Consider the following 21,397-nt stretch of genomic DNA (forward strand, 5'->3'; position numbering starts at 1 on the left):
ATATCCTGCAATTATTGTTGTTACATGTGGATTTTTGAAAAATTCGACTTCTTAAGAATGTATCCATACAACATGACGATACCATACATGCACAATAAGATTTACAAGAAGTTAGAAATTGCAGAGAAACCAAAATTAAATTCCTTATCACTGCTTATACATCTTTATGCTTCTCATACTTTTTGTATAGTTATACCTATACCGGACACAATGTTGTTCATTTGCGCCATGTGCGGATAATGTCTTGCAGTCTTAGTGGGAGCACTTGGGGGGGGGGGGGTAATTAGAGTGGTTAACACTGGTTTGTATAAAGAAAACGATTTTTCCCCCGATTCTGCTTAGTACGTTCGTCGTATGACAACATGTTTTGCCATCAGTATCCATCTTGACTCAGGCGTATTATGGGCACCTGACAATGTTTGTGTAATAGTGATGTCAGGGCCCTTGGCCCTGTATATGAAAAACTAAAAAGGATATCCTATCTCAATGAGATTGTTTGAAGCATGTACACAATCATGTATACGATATAGTCCATTTGGGACAGACAAATTGTAATGTCGACATAGTAACCTCCAGCGTTGTGACGTCACTCAACAAATCTTCGGAAAGTGAAGTCATTCTGCACGCATCACACCTGGTCGAAAGACCGCAACCACACACAAGAAATTACTCTCAAAAACACACGTGCAAACTTTCGTCGATTCTGTGCCTACTGTCTACCTGAGGAAGACACGATTTTTATTTTTTTTTAATCCCTATCGTGTACAAGGCTTCTCTAAACGAGAACCACTCAAGAAGGTACCAATAGTCTTCTTTAATTTCATCTTTCAAACACTGCAAATAATTGACACTATAGCCCCGAAATACACGACAGAAATCCTGCATAATCCCTGAGCTGCAATATCTCGAACATTTAAACACATCCTTGTGTTTCGTCAAACGGTTGATAACCTAATAATTCTTACAAACTTTTCGCAAATAAAAGGATCCAAATTGACTGAGTTCATCGAAATTCAAAAGCATACGCCTACGCGAGAATGTTAATATGCATAATATCTTTCTTAAATTTCACTTTCACGAGACTGATAAATCCAAGCCAATGGGAAAGCAATGGATCTTCCTGTTATCAATAAAGTCAGAATGTTCACACTGAGTCACCATTGGTACATCAGGGATAAAAATGATTTTAATTGCTTGTCTTCGAAGAAAGGCTGGCAGCTATCAAGAGTGACTACACGCTTGTTTCATAATCCGCCATGATTGGCCGATTCAGCGGCCACAAGGACCAATCAGAACACTTTCTGCAAGACGCACTCGGGAACGGAAGCCGTACAGCAACGCCGGCAGCGACGTGCTCTCTGAGGTCTGTATATATATATATGCAACTCCAGTTTCTCACAATATTGCACTGCCATCAGGACTGAGATAGAAACATCCAAGTCTTAAAACAAAAACACAAAATCCTGAATGCAATTATCTTCCCCACGCATCCACACGCTTAACCGATCAATGCTATGGAGGAAGCTTTTAAGAGTAAGTCTCATTCTTAGTCAATCCTCTGATTAGTTCAGCCACACTTTCGACCTGATGGGAGGGAATCTGGTCAGTAGGAGTCAGATGAGGTGCCCTCGGAATATGACTCTCTTCTTGTGGTCAAGCGTCTAGTACCCATACGGCGATGCCGGTACCACCTTGATGATTATATACGAGAGGCAGGAGAGGCGCTGTTCCAACCCGTGTAGGCATCCGAGGAGCCGTATCCGTTACACGTACCCACCATATAAACTTAACATCGATACTTCCGGCCCCAAGACTGTGGCAGTAGCCTGGCATGAGGAAACAAGATTTGAAGAAAACAAAATGAGACTGCAGGGAAATAATATAATTATTATACACACACACACACACACACACACACACACACACACATATATATATATATATATATATATATATATATATATATATATATGTGTGTGTGTTATTGTTGTTGTTATTATTATTATTATTTGACTGAAAAGGGGTGCATAGTAAAGTCAACGGTATAAAAGTATAGTTTATTGTTGGGTACATGAGATCATGTCTTTCTCGTCACCCATAATTTTCGTAATTCTATTTTTCCTGCTTCTGGTAATAATTGGTGATATTTCTTAACAAAACCCAGTCCGCCTCTTTCCCTTCCCATCTTTATGATTGTACATTCATACCTTGTATGCTACAGTGTCGATGGAGGTTCATGTAATAGGTGTTGGTCTGGTAGACGACCCCGCCGACGGTGATCGGCGAGCACTCGTTGTCGTCGAAAGTGAAGTGCCAGCGAGCACAACACGAGTCACAGCTGTAGAGGCGAATGTTGCCGCCATAGTACACCCAAAGAGCAGAGTCCGACTCGAGTTTGTCGAGAGTGCAGGTCTGAGGTGAGAGAATTTGTAGATGAGAGATGTATAACTGGCTTACATCTACTTTTATTTTATGTGCTAACTGGAAACAGAATATTGAACGTCTTCGATTTGTGTATGTTATATTAAACACTGACAGAAAATTCGGGCGCATTTCACATTGATAATGCTGCAGTATTCACATGCAAACTTGTATGCAAACAAACAGAAGCACGCACGCACACACACACACACACACACACACACACACACACACACACAATATTATGTATAGTATCTTAGTATACATGCATGCTGTATAGCCCTTTGTCCATTGTTTCATCCTGTACAACAACCAGTGCAATAGACAATAATAGCATGCAGGTCCCTGTCTGTGGAAAGTGACGACCGTATGGCAAGCCATATTGCTTTTTAAAAAGATTTTCTGATATCACGAATTCCCTTTCGTGATATCAAAAATTCGAATTTCTGATATCACAAATTCAATTTTTGATATCACAAATACCCATTGGTTTATCACGTAAAACCAATTTTTGATATCACGAAATCGAATTAGTGATATCACAAATTCAATTCGTGATATCACGAATTCAATTCGAGATATCACGAATTCACATTCTTGATATCAAGAAATACATTTTGTGATATCACTAATTTCAATTTGTGATATCATTAATTTACATGGAATTTCAGCACATATCTTTCGCAAAGAAATGATTTGATTTCGAGCATTAGTTTTGCGCTGAAATTCAACCGTAAATTCTAGCGTTTGTTGAGCGCAGAAATACACAGGGAATTCGAGCTTTAGTTCAGTGCAGAAAACCAACGGGAATTTGAGCGTTAGTTGAGCGCAGAAATACATACGGAATTCGAGCATTCGTTTTGCGCTGAAATTCAGCTGTGAATTCGAGCGTTAGTTGAGAGCAGAAATACACAAGGAATTCGAGCATTAGTTTTGCGCTGAAATTCAACTGTGAATTCGAGCGTTAGTTGAGCGCAGAAATACACAGGGAATTCGAGCATTAGATTTGCGCTGAAATTCAGTTGTGAATTCGAGCGTTAGTTCAGTGCAGAAATACACAGGGAATTCGAGCATTAGTTTTGCGCTGAAATTCAACTGTGAATTCGAGCGTTAGTTGAGCGCAGAAATACACAGGGAATTCGAGCATTAGTTTTGCGCTGAAATCCAACTGTGAATTCGAGCGTTAGTTGAGCGCAGAAATACACTGGGAATTCGAGCTTTAGTTTTGCGCTGAAATTCAACAATGAATTCGAGCGTTAGTTGAGCGCAGAAATACACTGTGAATTTGAGCATTAGTTTAGCGCAGATATTCCTATGGAATTTCAGGTGTTATCTTTACATAGTACAGGCTGTATATAACGATAGTTAAAAAAAAAAAAAAAACCTAAATGAAGAGTTTTGGCAACTCGTCTTCATTTAAAGTGATTATAGTTGAGGGCCTAAGGGCTCAAAATGGGCTGTTTGGTTCAAATTCTTCCAAAAGCACCAAATTTGGCTCATAGGTCCCTTGTACCATACTCTTTCGATTTTTGATGGGCGCCAAGACTAAAAACCCTTGGGGCCGCCATATTGGTGAAATCCAATATGGCCGCCATCCGGTTAAAGGTCAACTGCAGTTACAAATTGAAAAGGTTGATCAAAGTAATGAATCCTATGTGGAAGGGTTTACGGGGTTAGAGAATGTGATTCTAAATGTCACTTCTGCAATTCAAGGTCACTAATCACCTCTCAAGGTCACCTTCAAGGTCAAATAAGGGTCAAATCAGGCATTTCGGGCATTTTGGGAAATGGCGTCTGGAGCATATCAACTGGAATTTACTGGTACACCTATTTTGTCCCATTTGTCATTTCTTCCATACTTCTTCAATGATCAATTAGGGGCAAGAGCGGTTCCATCTCCCTACACATTAATAATGATTATGACAAATAAATGAAGAATTATATATATAATATATGTATATATATATATATATATATAGTGAAAACTTTGAGCACAGAAAATGGGTTTCCATCGGTTCGTTTTCTTTTCTCATTTTCTTTGCTAAAAGTTTCGCTATTTATCATTTGTTTCAGGTCAGTTTTCCCTTTCTTTGTTTCAATATATATATATATATATATAGTATATATATATATATATGTAGTATATATATATATGTAGTACATATATATATATATATATGTAGTATATATATATATATATATATATATATATATATATATATATAATATATATATATATATATGCTTAAATACGGCTGCCATCATATTCCAAGGTGCTGAATCAGGGTGCAATGGCAAAGAGGGTAGTAAACACACCTAATCTTATTTTGTCTTCATTTTTCCTTCTGACGAGATAGCTGGATAGCCCTTATGCAACTACTGAGTAGATGGTCTGTTTGTAAAGCTGGCCAGTTGTATGTGTACTTGGGGTGGACCACTTTACCGGTTTATATGCACCTTGATTTTTCCGATAACGGAATGCGGATTCGGGATCTTTTCATGTGTCTGGGTTTGTGATTCTTTCACACAAGGGACTCCCACTTTTTATATCCAAGTGATGAGGTGCAAAGTGTTGTGCCTCTACTAGAGGGGACGGTATGACAACACACACCATTGCTTAGTTAGACTTGAGATAAGTGGGATTCGAACCCGCGCCGGAACACAAGTCCCTAGACCGCAAGCCATACGCTACCGACTGAGCCACCTCGTCACCTTTTATGGTCAATTATATAACTTTCCAGCTGGCAAGCGATATGATTCTCCTCCTGCTAAAATTGGTGTATGCCTGCTCTCCCTTGGCAAGACAGCGTCTGCTTCTTCAGTGAAGGAAGCAATGGCCTAAGCTTCCAGGGAATCGAGTTCCTCAATCCAGGTCAGACCAGTTTTCTAGGGGTAATAAACTAAATTTGATCATTAAAGTCCTTTAATGGCAGTATCTTATCAGAGTAGGTGAAGACAATTCAGCTGAAGGTTTTTTCTTATCTTTTTTTTATTCTCTTTTTATCAAACGAAACCGTTTCTTTACTGAAAGCACAAATGACTAGGGAAACTGAACACCTATTGATGTTGTATGGGATACTGATCCTGAAGAAAATAATCTTAACATTTTTGCGCAGCAACACTGTGCAGTCCTCTGACAAGAGATGGTGATGGCACCACTCAAATCTCAAATTATGATTGGAAGAGCGTAGCGGCTTGCTGAAAATTAAGATTGAAAATGAAGAACTGCCCTCATTTATCAGCGCACAGATATCCAAGAATAAATGGGACGGACAACTCATCCTGAGCACCTGATTCTAGACGGAAATATCCAACAGGAATTGTGATCTCACAATCCTTCAGCTTTCCAACAACTTAGATGCGATCTCCGCAAAGATATCCTTACAAAGAATGACATAATGTTTTCTGAAAGCATTTTCTGAAAACAGTATACAATCGCACGGATGAGCATAACATCACATTTTCGGTAGTGTGCTTTTTAAAATCCCTTTGATCTGAGGGAGTTACTGGTGGGTCGTAGTATTGAAAATATAAGGGCCTTTTCAGCTCTTTCCTGTACAGCATACCTCTCTTCCAGAGTCCAACATCAGGCACTGACAGGGTGCGACATTACTTCAGACTTGCTTTGATGTGGCATGCAAAATGCCTAAGTAGTATGGGTCAGCAAACCAGAGCTCACTGACACATTAACTACTTTAATAATCATCTCGTCACAACGTGGGAGCAGATCATCAGAAACTACCCTATCTGCTCAAGCGGCGCTGTATCAACATTTCGAAAATGAGTGCTGCTGCAAGTGAGTTTCTACTGGAATCATGACGGCATGGGTCATGATGTGATCCCTGACTTCAGGGAGTGGAGTTGGAGGAAAGATGGCACAGGTACATGGCAATTACTAGTACTATCAGCCACCCTCCGCAATGCTTCAGTCAGTTCCAAATTTCATTCTTCTGCACCACAGCTGTTTCAAGGCATGCATTTGGAGTTGGAAAACATGGAAATGAAAAAAAAAATAATGAAATGAATGAACGAATGAATGAATGAATGAATGAATGAAGGTGAAAATGCACAATGTAGAGCAGGTGTCAGACGAGCCATGGTCAGTAGTTTGATATTGCTGCAAAATTAAAGGGGGGGAGGGGATTGAGGGCCTATCTGACGGGAGGAGACATTGTCGCAATGCCAGCGTCTCGAAGAAATTATTTTCGCTGTCACAACTAATGCAAATTCCAGGGCGACGTCCAAGACGTCTTCAAACGAAGGGACAACTTATTTGCTTGGAAGTCACGGGGATGTTGGCACGGCTTTTGCAGTCGCAGGGACTTATCAGAGACGTCTTTTCTAAGCGGCTTCTCCCTTTCGTCGCCATTATGTTATTACGGTCTCCACAAGATGTGGGGACATCTCGAAGATGTTGCAGACAAATTTAGTTCCCACGACATGGCCACAGTGATGGAGACTTCGCAGAGACGTCTCGGAGACAAGCTGGAAGACGGAAATAGTCTCTTCAAAAATCGAATATGTTCGATTCTCCTGCGAATCCTGGAGATTGGGCTCGTCTCCAGGAGACATGCGTCGTAGAGATGTTGCGGAGAGTAGAGTTGCAACCTATAGTGTTCAGACCAGCGAGATACCAACTTATAAAGTCTTGTGATATCATACCAATTTGCGTCCAAGCACTTTGGATAGAATCTTAATAGACCCTAGAAGGTGTCATGAAAGATGTACTATAGCATATCTAATCTGTACCCTGTTAATGGTGTCACTGTGGCACCTGGGGTGACTTATGCTTGTTCCCTACATGGCGTCAACAGGACCGTCATGTTCTCTGAACGGCATATTTAGCTGTGGAGGCACATAAAAATCCCTATAAGGACTTTAGAATCGAACTTTGATACACAAGTTCGAAAATAGCAAATTGATGCCAAACTCATGTACTAAAAACTCTCTTAAACACGACAGATTTCTTCGTTTTTCATCCAGATTAGGAGTGATCTTCAAAATTATTATTCCATTGAATTTAAATCTGAATTATGAATATCTATTGTGATTGAGGATCCCTGAACTGCAACAGAGAAATAAAAACACATCTCTTTTTAGTGGCAGCGTCAACTACGCTGGTAATATAGAGAGTAGCCCCCCCCCCCCCCCTATTGCTTAACTATTAATATATTCGGTAGCAATAGGTTTCTATTTCTCATATATGTATGTTTTTAATTGCATTCCTTGCAGATGAAGATGAAAATAATAATCCAATAATCAAAACGCTGAAAACTCTTTAAAAGGGCATTACCCATAATTCTAACTAGCTCTTTTGGCTGTCATCAAAGCAAATGCAAATATGTTGAATTCCGCATCAAAGCAAATGCAAATATGTTGAATTCCGAAAATATGACCAGTCGGTAAGGACGTGGTTTCCTCTTAGCGCCTGTAATGTAAAAATAATTAATGGAATGATTGTGACATGAACTATGATATTCCATAGGGAGACCTTGAAAGAATCTTTAGGGAGACCTTATAAGGAAAAGCTGACATCAGACCATAAAAACAACTTCAGAATCGAATTCCTTGACCCACAAAACCTCTAAAGCTGACTTTTCAAATTATTGTAACACTTTAAAGGTTTTGAATACTTGCCTTTTAAAAACGTAGGTGGCAGCCATATTGGATTTTGCAAATATGCCGCCCCGGAGGGCGCCCTTCACAAGAAATACGCCTTTTTTCAGCCGTCGACAACTGCAATTCTATTACTAAGGCTGGCATTCCTGGAATATTGTCTGTGCATGGGCAAGCCATTTTTTTTTTCAATAAACTGTTATGAATACAATGGCTTGACCCCTACTAAATGACCTTAAGGTGAACTTATAAGGAAAAATTGACTTCAGACCATAATAACAACTTCAGATTCGAATTCCTTGACCCAGGAAACGTCTTAACCTGACTTTTTGAATGATTGTAACCCTTTTATGTTTTCAAATGCAAGTGACCTTTAAACCTATATGGCGGCCATATTGGATTTTGCCAATATGGCCGCCCCAGAGGGCGCCCTTCTTGGCGCCCATCAAAAATCGAAATAGTATGGTTTGGGCTACATATGTGCCAAATTTTGGTGCTTTTGGAAAAATTTGAACCAAAAATCCCTTGCGCCCCCCACTATACACCCCTTTGTTCTGGAGGACTGATTTTGAGGAGTGAGAAAATGTCTTTAGGAGAAACACGTTGCTTTATGTGACCACCAGCCGACACCAGTGGTGACATTAAATTGGCAAGTTTACGACTCCCTCTCGCACCCCGCATGACTCACAGTCTCTCTCTCTCTCTCTCTCTCTCTCTCTTATTCTCCGCTGCTGACATACACAGACCAGAGGGTTGATTGCCCTCGGTCGGTCCTCCGCAATACAAACACATAGTATATGCTTTTATAACACATACACATACCACCACACATAATATCGATTTGGTGGAAGAGTCTACTGTAAAGGGGATTACCACATGAAAAATGTATCATAATTAACAATAATGTAGTAATAGATGACAATTTGAGGACCAAAACGATGAATTAAATGTAAGCCCTAAGTGAACATAGTATCATTGAATTCATGATAACATGTTGCAAAATAATTGATTTGTATCAATAATTCATCGAATATACCTTGACGATCATTTACGGAATGATGGATGTGTAAATCTCTCATATATAGTTATTGGTATTTTGAACATTGTTCTAAAAAAAGTTAACAGTAGTATACCTTCCATCTGAATATCAGCTCAAAAGTAATGTTCCAATTCCCTGTGTATTTCTGCGCTAAAAAAACACAACAAACAAAACCGCTCGAATTCACAGTTGAATTCCAGGGCAAAACTAACGCTCGAATTCCCTTTGTATTTCTGCGCTAAACTATGAAATGCTCGAATTCACAGCGATTTTCTGCACTAAACTGACGCTCGAACTCCCTGTGTATTTCAGCGCTCAACTAACGCTCGAATTCACTTTGTATTTCTGCGCTAAACTAATGCTCGAATTCACAGCGATTTTCTGCACTGAACTAACGCTCGAAATCCCTGTGTATTTCTGCGCTCAACTAACGCTCGAATTCACAGTTGAATTTCAGCGCAAAACTAATGTTCGAATTCACTTTGTATTTCTGCGCTCAACTAACGCTCGAATTCACAGGGATTTACTGCACTGAACTAACGCTCGAAATCCCTGTGTATTTTTGCGCTCAACTAACGCTCGAATTCACAGTCGATTTTCAGCGCAAAACTAACGCTCGAATTCACTTCGTATTTCTGCGCTCAACTAACGCTCGAATTCACAGGGATTTACTGCACTGAACTAACCCTCGAATTCCCTGTGTATTTCTGCGCTCAATTAACGCTCGAATTCACAGTTGATTTTCAGCGCAAAACTAACGCTCGAATTCACTTTGTATTTCTGCGCTCAACTAACGCTCGAATTCACAGGGATTTACTGCACTGAACTAACGCTCGAATTCCCCGTGTATTTCTGCGCTCAACTAACGCTCGAATTCACAGTTGAATTTCAGCGCAAAACTAACGCTCGAATTCCCTGTGAATTACTGATATCACAAATTCGATTTTGTGATATCAATAATTCAATTCGTGATATCACAAAATGGAATTTGTGATATCAGAAATTCGCATTTGTGATATCACAAATAAGAATTCTTGATATCACAAATTGAAATTAGTGATATCACAAATTTATTTCGTGATATCACAAATTCGAATTTGTGATATCAAAAAATCATTTTGTGATATCACGAATTACCATTGGTTTTTCACGTGAAACCTATTTTTGATATCAAAAATTCGAATTTCTGATATCACAAATTCATTTAGTGATATCTCAAATTGAATTGTAGATATCAGAAATTCGAATTTCTGATATCACAAATTGAATTTGTGATATCAAAAAGGGATTTTGTGATATCACAAATTCGATATCTTGATATCACAAATTAAGTTCATGTGCTACACTTACGGGAATTTGTGATATCACAAATTTAATTCTTGATATCACAAATTGAATTCTTGATATCAAAAATTTGATTTTTTGATATCACAAAATGGAATTTGTGATATCAGAAATTAACTTCAAATGTAAAAACGGCTTGCCATACGACCGAACACATTCTCATTGTAGGTCGAAAACAGAGGTGGAACTTTTTGTTGTTGTTGTGTGTTTGCCGACTCCTCTGTTCGTTCAAGGCCAGTTTGTCTCTAATGCGTCCTAGCAGAAGCCACTCATATTGACCACATTTATGGGGTGTGAATAGATGACGAGTCCTAAAGCAATATTATAAGATTAGCACTATGGGTCTGTCTCTGGATCTGTCAGGCCTTCTACACAGTTTGATTATAATATCATGATAGCAGTAGTATCAAATACCATATTAAAGATGTGTATGTGTGTGTATTTGTAATGAGAGCATAATGATACATTATTTTCACCAGTAACGAAAGGCAGTTGACAGACATTTACTTGTTTCTTTTTTAATGGCAAACCATATTTTCTTTACACCCCCCCCCCCCAAAAAAAAAAATAATAATAATAGAAGATTTTCCTTGCATGCACCGAACAATGCGTCTTGATAACCTAGAAAGACATTTTATGAGACCGGGTGAGAACAAGTCATGATTCTCACTTCCTAATGATGGACGAAACTGACTTACGTAGATGGATGCTGAATCTGAACCCTCTGCGAGTACCATACACACTGCTTCCAGTTATTGTATGGCAATAGCTCGCCGGATCAGCCACTCCCTGTGGGGCCCTGGGGACCTGGTTGGCCCGGAGGATCAGCTAGGTGGCCCTATAGCGCAGGACTGCAAATTATAAACACCACTGGATATGAAAGTGTGGTAACATTCATTGTAATTTTTTTTTTTCTGAATGAGTTCACATCGATTTACTAGTAGGTTAAGGTCCTGCTCGTCATTCCCTGATTCTATTTAATCTAAAATTCCTTACACTGCTTAGCTTTTCACACGATTGTCACTATTATTTCGGACATTATTATGGTAGACAAATATATCTAGATCTCAAAATAATCATCTCCGAAGGCCTCTAGTAAAAAAGCATGAGGATGCACGTTTTTTCTTTTTTCCATCCACTGACCATATCAGAGGCCTTTTGTATACTGGATCTCGTGGCCAAGAAAGACGTGATAACGAATGGAGGATCAAGTGGATGTTGTTTGATTGACGGTATGAAATCATTTCATTTCATTCGGGAACATTTTATTTCCACGTACGTATCAGGGATTAATGTAATGGCATGTACAATTTCAAGACACAGATACTCTTGAGGATAAAATTGTAACTTGGCCTGAATAAAAGGGTAGTATAATGGATTCTCGGAGTTGATCCGTACATCATGATAAAAATCACTACTAACGACCTTAACCTCTTTATGGAGTGAAACTCGTTGATCAAGGATAATAGAAATAGTGGTTTTAAATAAGAAAGGGAAAGATAGTCAAGAGATAAGGGCAGGAAAGAGGAGAAACAAAGAAAAGGATTAATGGATTGAGCGAAGAAGAGAGTGGAAGACAGAAATGAATGATGTGAGTGAATAAAAACACTAAGGAATGAAATATCGTACCGAAGCAAAAGAAAACGAATGACATAAATAAATGATTTATCTTACCGAGCCCCATCCGTCCACTCCGCGCAAAATCAGAACAACGCTGGTAAGTATTAAAGCAGAGTTCCTCATATTCCATTGAGATTATTGCTCCATTATTATTCTCAATAAATCAGTTCACAGCGTCCGCCTGACTATCTCCTTTTACTTAATGCGTTCAAGTATCACATCAACAAGAGGTCTAGAAAACTATATCCCTTTGCTTTTCAGAATTTATCATTCATCAACATTCCCACATTACTCAGGCCAATCATTGGTTTCGTCTGTGCAATGTAAAAACACATGAACTTCTCGGAGAATACTTTGCTGACCCAAATAGACATCTTTCGTAACAGCGTGAAGGCATCACGGAGTGGCGCATGCGCGTTTGCGTGCTATTGTTTTCAGTTATCTGTATTGACACTTGATGAAAACCAATTCCCTTCAATGGGATTGCCTTGATGATTTTGTGTTTTTACCATGTTTATGTTAAACAAAATACCGAAAAAGGAAAGAAAAAAATCAAAGAAAGGAAAAAGAAAAAAGAAGACAACGGGAAGGAAGAGGAAGAGAATAGGAAGAAGCAATATTGATTAATCTGACAATCCTGATTATTCGCATCTCTGTGGAATCAGAGTCCTGATAAAACAATTTTTAAAATGTGAAATTTGACATTTCTGCGGGGACTTGAAGTCCAAGCTTTTCATGCAGAGTAAAAACGAACAGAGGCTATTTTGTACGACTTTTGTATGTTCAAACAACTATTCAACCACTTAAGCCCAAATTCTCTACGATTCTCATGATATCAATTAATTAATACCTCACATTGACGACTCTCTCGATGACATCTCCCAAATTTGCATATTCTCTAAAAAGAAAAAGAATAATTGCCAGACTAACTGCTTTTGATGTCATCAGCAGACATAGTCATTCCGGGTATCCTGCTAGACTCAGCAAGGTAGTTATAGGCTACCTGTTCTGACAGAAATGAAGATTATTAGCTTGGATATCAGCTATCCTTTCCATCTATTTTTTTTTTTATTTGAATATGTGCGTCTTGAACAATCCCCAACTTATCGGATGTCTGGGTGCATGGTCACGTGACACCTAGTACCGGCCGCGACTCGTGCCACTACGAGCTGACTCCAAATTGCAAACCTCGGACAATGCGCCAACAGTCGAAAGTTTACCCGCAATCGATTCAAGAGGGTTTCGTTTGTACCCCCTCCCCTGCCAAAAAAAGAAAATTGATTTTTTTATTCCCCGTCGGGGTTATAGCTGCATATGCCTACCAAGAGATGAACGATAGTAATATTTTGCCACCTGAAACAAAGATGACACATGAGTTGTAGCTCTTGGGACAGGCATTGCGTATGAACAAATAAATAGGTCATAAAAATTCAGGAATTTACAGTGTCTGACTTGGCGCTGTTGTGAAATCCATGCTAAAGAGGAAATCAAACTACATCGGAAGACAAACCATCAAGGAAACGTTAAACTCTGAGCTTTCCTGAAGGAGCATCTTCAGAAGACCTTGACCTTATCACTAGCAATTAGGGAAGAATAAAGGAAATATTCACTTTTGTGTATATGTAGGCCTACATATTTCTATCTACATACTTGTATTGCGATATGCATTTCATGGCTACGTGCCTATCAAAAGACAAATCTCTACCTATACATAAATTGTATCTATGTAAACGAAAGAATACAAACAAGCAAAACTTTCTTTTGTTTCAATGAACTATCATTTGGCAGTATGTTATTCCATTCTAACGAGAGACTATCAGAGACAGAAATATGACGAATGGTGCTATCAGACGTTGTAAAATGTGTAGATGAAAATATGAATGACCTTCGTACTGAGTAAAAGCCTACTTTTTAAGTTAGGGCTCTATGTATGATGTTGTTGTTCTTTTAAATTTATGGAGCTCTCTGCCGGGTGGGCAATTTGCTCCAAGATACACATTTATTTAATTAATTACTGAAATTTAGCTACCGAACATACACTACTACCAATTAGTAAAAAAAAAAAAAAAAAAAAAAAAAAACAAAAAAAAAAATCTTTATTACATTTTCCATTAATATGTACAAATCAAATAGTCACAGGAAAAAGGAAGTGCCGAAGTGAAGTGCCGAACCGAAGTGCAGGGTAACGCCATTCCTGTCGGTGGGCGGGTTGATGACCCGCCCGCCGACGCCGTTGAAGTCTTTAAAGGGGAAGGCTAGTACCTGATCAGTGGGAATCAGTGCGAATGCTGGGGGATGATTGTTCCAATCCTTGTGGGATTCATTTAAGAGTACATTATATATCTACTGTTGTGTGAAAATCATTTGCTTCAGAACGGTCTCATATTCAAGTAATGTGCAGATTAATGCCCCGTCACTGACCAGGGACGCTTACCTGGAAACATTAAACTGCACATTACTTGAATATGAGACCATTCTGAAGTAAATAGTTTTCACACAACAATAGATATGATAATGTACTCTTGAATGAATCCCATAAGGATTGGAACAATCATCTCCCAGCATTTCCACTGATTCCCACTGATCAGTTACTAGCCTTCCCCTTTAAGTACTCAGTATGTCCCATATATATGAAGAGTTTGTTTGCAAAAACCGATAAATCCATTTTTGAAGATTTTGAAGTACAATCTCTGTCATAAAGTACAAAATAATACCTTTTAAATGATATATTGGTCACTACATATAAAGGTACATTTTTGAAGTTATGGTCAAAAGAAGCCAAATGTTTCTTACTATTCTCTTTATTTTTCTTGACCTTTAATCGCAAATATCTCCATTTGGCAAATATGGACTTATCGGTTTTTGTAAACAAACTCTTCATATATATATATAAAACCGCCTATTCACTTTGTTGCTGTTTGGAAGGACAAACCTCCAGCAAACTTTTTGGTTGTTGAGTAAACTTTTTTTTTAAACTAAAAATGCACAATATCTGAATACATTACAGAACCGGTCTACTTGACTTCATATCCTAGACTGGAGAAAGACTAGATAGATGGATTGGATAAGTTTATTAGGTCTGCTCAAAATCAGAAAACAACGAATACACAAATTTGACAACATGAGAAAAAAAAACCCCCAAATTTTCCTTCAGCAAGTACATTATATTGCTAATTTGAGAGCAAGTAATAAAGTTAGCAATGACGATGCTTTCGAATGTACTGCAACCAAAATAAGCATTCGTAATACTAACAGGGAAGGGAATTCATACCTCTACATTATAAACATTAACAACGAACAGGAAAAAATAATAATACAAAACATATAGAGCACCAGACCACTGAAATGCAGTTTTTGATAATTTTGTTAAATTTGACCATCCTGTTTCGTTAAAGATCGTACGAGGTGTCAAAAAAAGGTGTAGAAATGTAAACGTAGTCCATTTGAGACCCTGTCTAATTTTCTAAATTTTCTAGTGTCAAAACAAAACCATATAAAAATATTCTCTCCTCAGCGATTTGGTTTTTTGTTTTTGTTTTTTTTTTTTTTGGGGGGGGGCTTCTTGAAGTGAATGCTGTTAAGTGTTACGGAAAGATAATGGCAATGAAATTATTATCACATTGATGCTGAATATACAATACAAAATATACGAAAAGTTCATATTCGTATTCGAAATATAATTCAAGTACGTGACATGATATGTTACACTCCATTTGGGAAGAAAGAGAGAAAAAACAGAAATTGCGTTAATGTGATAACAAGATTGTACAGACAAAAAAAAATGTAGAAAACTCATCTACAATAGGAAGCTTAGCTTTTTAGACCCACTGACGATCGGGAATTTAAAGATGATAGATACGTAATATTATTCAACAATGCATATCAGAATGACAAGCATTGTAACGTTTGTGGATATTATGTACACTATATACAAATGAATATGTACATGTTAAATTGTATGACTACGTTAGTCAACATTAATTACTACAGTCTGTGGATATACCGGTAAATGAGAAAGTAGAAGAGATATTTTGATAGATTCAGTAAAAATGAAGCATAAATATTCTAACGAGTAACTTGAATCGGTTTACTATACCTGTCTCCTCTATAGTTTTGTCTAAAGAATTCCAGTTTTGTATAGGATCTGTGAAAAATAAGTTTCCATAGCAAATACTGTTCTGCTTTTAGGTAACTGATAGTTACTTACCTGTCCAGTATTTTACCAATGCACATAATCATTTTTTTTTTCAAGTCATAATGTAGATTATTTCTGTCAAGTTTATACACAATTTAATTATGTTGATATAGATGTAAGCGATAAAGGCAATTTATTCGAAGAATACATTAATTTTTGTCACAAAATAACTCATCAGTATTCGCCCTTAAAGTACCATTGCATATCATTCTCATTACTTTCTTTTTTCTTTTATTTCCTTTTTGAGTCAGTGAAACTTTGTTAAGTCTTGTTTGGGTAGCATTTCCACATGGCAGAATCTCAGGTTTATTTAAGATAGGGTAGAATGATTATACAACACAACATGATAAGTGCTGGTATTTGAAGAACGCTTTAGTTTCGAATGTATGAGTATTTTCCGTTGATGCATTTCGTTCTCGAACTAGCTGTAGGGCGATGCCGGTAATTCTTCGATGATGATCCTCGAAATGCTATTCCATCCAGTGTAACAGTCAAAATAGCCGTAGCCACTGCAAGCTCCCACATTGAATGCAACAGTGATGTCTCCCGCTGCGAGGCCGTCACATATACCTGCGTAAGTGGATACATAATTCAAAAGACATCAAAATTCTTTTGAACATATCATTTTAATCCCCAATAACCTCAAGTCCGCTGCAATCATCAATTGTATGGATCAATTCAATATTTGTAACAGCATACATATCTCTTTTGAAGTAGAATTGAGTCATTTTGATATCCCTATTGTGTAAAGAGCATCATCCTATTTCAATTAATGTGATGAATTTGTGAATTATTATCGCCAAAAAATTATTTTGCACTTTCCAAACAGCTTTGTTATTCTGTTTGTGTGTGTGTGTGTGTGTGTGTGTGATAACAGGATGTCCTTGATTTGTTACTTTGTGTATTCTGCTTTGATTGTTGTATTTTGTTATTCTGTTGCCCCCTATACTGCCGCCATCGTCCCGTTGTAGTCACCGCTGCTGATATCGATATCGCTGTCTCTCCGAACCATTATCATCGAATCAACCTTAACCCTGACCAAATGGAGGAGACATAAAGGCCCGAATTCACGAAGGTGGTACAAATGAAACCATGGTTTAAACCATGGACAAAAACCATGGAGCGCCAAGTGTCGCACGGAATATTTCGTTACGAAATTGATCATTTCGTCGACAAAATTACCGTTTCGTTACGAAATTATCATTTCGCGTGGACGAAATGTTCATTTAGTTACAAAATGTTGTCATTTCGTTACAAAATAATCATTTCATAGACGAAATGACTGATTTCGTAACGAAATATTCCGTGCGACACTTGGCGTTCCATGGTTTTTGTCCATGGTTTAAACCATGGTTTCATTTGTACCACCTTCGTGAATTCGGGCCAAAGAGTTCTGTGGATAGCTGTCATATGCACAGTAAGGTCACCTTTATACAGAATATTCGCCTCGACTGAAATTGGCATAAAACTGTCATACCGTCATCTCCACTTCGATTAATAACACCACACTATCACCACACCCGGAACCACTGTATATTATATTTACCATTACCATATTCATATCATCATCATCATCATCATCATCAAAATTACTGTCCTTACCATCTTCTCCAATTTCATCACCTTTTTGTATCACCCTTCCTTTTTTCCTGCTATTTCTTGTTACTCCTCGAACTTCTTCAAAATCTCCTTTCTCGTGTTTTTCTTCCTTTTTTCGTTATTCCTTATTTCTTTTGCAAGACAGAGTGATTATCTTTTTGTCAAAACAGGGACGAAAGATCGAGCCGCGGCCGAGCCCTCCTTCATTTCAGTGTAAACGCGCAAAAGCGCGCATTGTTTTGGCCACGCTCTGGAGGTGGTCTCGGCCGTGGCCGAGCCGCGGCCGAGCCCGGACTTTTCGCAGTGTAAACGCAAACTGGGCCAAACGCGCGGCCAATTTTAGTCTGGCTTCCAAACCCTCTGCCTGTACTATTTCGCTATTCAGGATATTAACCCCCTCAACGTCGAAAACTAGTATAATTTAAGGTGGATTTGTCCTGCAAAAGATTTTTTCCTTCGGCAAAGGCCTTTGCCCGAACGGAGACTCGTCGCCACGTAATTCAGTTGGCAAAGGGTCTGAAAACCAGACAATACCAAATTGCGTTTGTTTACAAGCAGAGCGCCACTACGACAAAATATTGAAAGGTTTGAATCAAAAGCGCGGCCGAGCCCGGCAGTGTAAACGGACAAAATTGCGGGGCTCGGCCTCGCAATTGAGGTTGGGCTCGGCCGCGGCCGAGCCAAACCACCTTAAACTATACAGAGGGTCTGGAAGCCAGACTAAAATTGGCCGCGCATTTGGCCCAGTTTGCGTTCCACCTCCAGAGCGAGGCCAAATGCGAGGCCAATTTTGGCCTCGCATTTGGCCTTTTGCGCGTTTACACTGAAGCGGGGCTGGGCTCGGCCGCGGCTCGGCCGCGGCCGAGCCTCGCACTGTAAACGGGGTCTAAGCCAAACATAAATTCTATCCAGAAACATCACCCCAACCCTAATCTTGATCTTTACATCGAACTAAATCTAAATCCCTTCCACAATCCTAACCCTCACCCTAAGTCTTTGGAGAAAATAAGACTGGAGCAAATGTCGTGTCACCTGTCTAATAGGGTCCTGCCATATCTTTTTTTTTTCCTTTTACCATATAGCATTGCTAGATATGGATTGACGAACTTGGGTAATTAATTTAATACGGTCGGTGATTATCTCCCCCCCCCCTTCAGCGTCTAATCCACAATATCACGGTTCTCGAACATTGATATCTTCAATATCATTATCATCCACACATTTATCATCAAGTCGAACCTGTTTTTGTTTTTTGTTTTTTGATCTAAGACAATAGAGAAAAAGAAAGAAATTGGAACGAAAAAAAAAACAGAGAACAACGCACCTGATATCGTTCTGTGTCGATGCAAGTCGGCGCTGCTGTAGTGGGCCATGTACACGGTGCCATCGATGACTTGCGGGTTGCTACACTCGGCACCGTTGAAGGTGAAGAACCATCGGCAGCAGCAGCCGTGGCATCCAGAGAGACGGGTGCAGCCACTGAAGGCGACGAAGAGCGAAGACGTAGCCGAGTTCTTCGTAAACGAACACGACTACGATCAAAAGAAAAGAGCATGAAGAGACGCCAAATTGGCAATCAGAAAAACAGTCGATACGTTTTCACGGTGTGGTGGGCTGTCCAATTTCTAATCAAAACAAATAAATGCAGCATGCGGTTTGTATTGTAACCCATGCAAACCTATGACAAAGAACCTTTTCTTCTTGTAAAGTGCTCTTTCTATGACGATCTATCCCCTATTACCCTTTATTCTTTAACAAATCTGAATATGATCAAGGAACAACTTGCAACAAAAATGAGGACTGCTTGATTTCATAGAAATTATTCAGCAGTTAAAATATATATATTGCAAAGAACCCCCGAAACCAGGAGATGACAATCATGTGCATCTTCATAATGCTTCAGATTGAGACGCTCACGTAAACGGCTCCGTTGTCCGATCCCGATGCCCAATCGTATGTACACTGTCTCCAATTTTTGTTGGCCAGCATGACGTCATACCAAGTGTCGCTGGTCCCGGACCCCTGGTCACCTTCATCTCCTGAGGGTCCCTGAGGGCCTTCAGGTCCCACACACTACGGATGATTTGGCAATATGAAAAAAAAAACAACAACAACAATAATGACAGTGTGTAAAAACAAGTAATTGCGTGTAACATAACACGTAATGCACTGACTCAATTAGAAGCTCATAGCGAAGAGTATTATGGTCTTATAACAAAAATTCCTTTGTTGAACATGTATCGAAATCTTGTCCATGGTTATAGACTATGAATACAGAGAAGACTATAGTGATTGTATCAAGGCACGTTTTCCATTGTTAGTCGACGGGGTTATGCTGAACTTGAACTTTGCGATCCATTTGTAGATGACATGACTTAACTGTGTAGCAGTAAATTCTGGTCAAAATGTGGGTTGCTTCGATTAAGATGAAAGGACATAGATCGTTGAAAATATAAAAATGATACTAAAGGGTGTCACTCGCTCGACACAAAATAATAATATAATAATAAAATATCAATTCATAAAGCGCAAAACCGATAGAATTGATAGACATATATTCTTCTGCGCTGCAAAAGTTTCTGATGTGCTTGATAATAATGAAAAGTTAAACGAAAAGATGTGTTTTGAGCCGCGATTTAAAGACTGCTACGGTTGGGGATTTCCGGACTTCTAATGGTAGATCATTCCAGAGTTTGGGAGCTGCACAGGCAAATGCTCTGTCTCACAGTGTTACTTTTGTTTTACATGTTGGAATTTGTAAGAGAAGAGTGTCCTTAGAACTGCTCAAATTGTGAGTGTGTCTATGAGGTTTAAATACTAATAATTCGGATATGTACCTTGGGGCTTGACCGATGAGTGACTTATATACAATCAACAAAATCTTAAACAATGTTCGTTTACGAATCGGAAGCCAGTGTAAGTCTTTCAAAAGAGGAGTAATCCTTGAGAACCTAGGTTTGTTACAGATAAGCCTTGCGCAGGAGTTTTGGGCTCGCTGCAGGCGCCCAACTTGAGAATCAGGGAGTCCATATAATAACCCATTGCAATAATCCAATTTACTGACAATACATGCTTGGACGACAGAAAACAGAAGGAATCATAGCCAGTAACACAAATACACACAATCAGCTTCATAATGTACTTCTAGCACAAGCTTCGTATACGACTCAAGTTACATACATCATGTACCACAGCTGTGCGCCTGGGCTCGATTGTCTAAACCAGGCAGTTTTTGACACCATTCACTTGTTAAATAAACGTGAAGTGATCATTAGCACATTTGTTTGCTAGCTTAGTCAAAAGTTACATCTTTTTAAATAAACAAACAATAAGAAAAGGAAACGCTTCACTATTCATGGTATTGACGCTGCACAACGCCGTTGGATTAAAGCGGATGACATAAAAATGTGAGAATAAGCGGGCGAATATTGTTTACAGTACAATAGAATTAGGTAAATGCCAGCATTAAACTTTACGGAATTGCTTACTTGTTGAATCGAGCTGCCAATCAGCACGCTGCTAAGGAGCAGGAAAAAGAGGTAGTGTCGTTTGGTCGCCGCCAT

At 38.8% G+C, this 21,397-nt stretch overlaps 1 protein-coding gene and 1 pseudogene across 1 annotated transcript; both read right to left on the minus strand.

Moving 5' to 3' along the window:
* Nucleotides 1–1,661: 1,661 nt before the first annotated feature.
* LOC140238308 (collagen triple helix repeat-containing protein 1-like) lies at nt 1,662–12,163 on the minus strand (annotated as a pseudogene).
* Nucleotides 12,164–16,491: 4,328 nt separating this feature from the next.
* On the minus strand, nt 16,492–21,397 carry LOC140238309 (collagen triple helix repeat-containing protein 1-like). The gene is made up of 4 exons (XM_072318244.1): nt 21,323–21,397; nt 19,752–19,907; nt 19,159–19,366; nt 16,492–16,805 (listed from the first exon to the last, which is right to left on the minus strand). The coding sequence occupies exons 1-4, from the start codon at nt 21,395–21,397 to the stop codon at nt 16,657–16,659; spliced, it is 588 nt and encodes a 195-aa protein (XP_072174345.1). The 3' UTR covers nt 16,492–16,656.

This window comes from Diadema setosum, chromosome 14 (genome assembly GCF_964275005.1).
Source record: "Diadema setosum chromosome 14, eeDiaSeto1, whole genome shotgun sequence".
Classification (NCBI taxonomy): Eukaryota; Metazoa; Echinodermata; class Echinoidea; order Diadematoida; family Diadematidae; genus Diadema; species Diadema setosum.

Coding starts and splice junctions, on each gene's coding strand:
- LOC140238309 (XM_072318244.1), bottom strand. CDS start 21,397: ATGGCGGCGACCAAACGACACTACCTCTTTTTCCTGCTCCTTAGCAGC. Junction 19,367..19,751: donor CGGACAACGGAGCCGTTTAC/GTGAGCGTCTCA, acceptor TTTTGATCGTAG/TCGTGTTCGTTTACGAAGAA. Junction 16,806..19,158: donor TCGACACAGAACGATATCAG/GTGCGTTGTTCT, acceptor CCACTTACGCAG/GTATATGTGACGGCCTCGCA.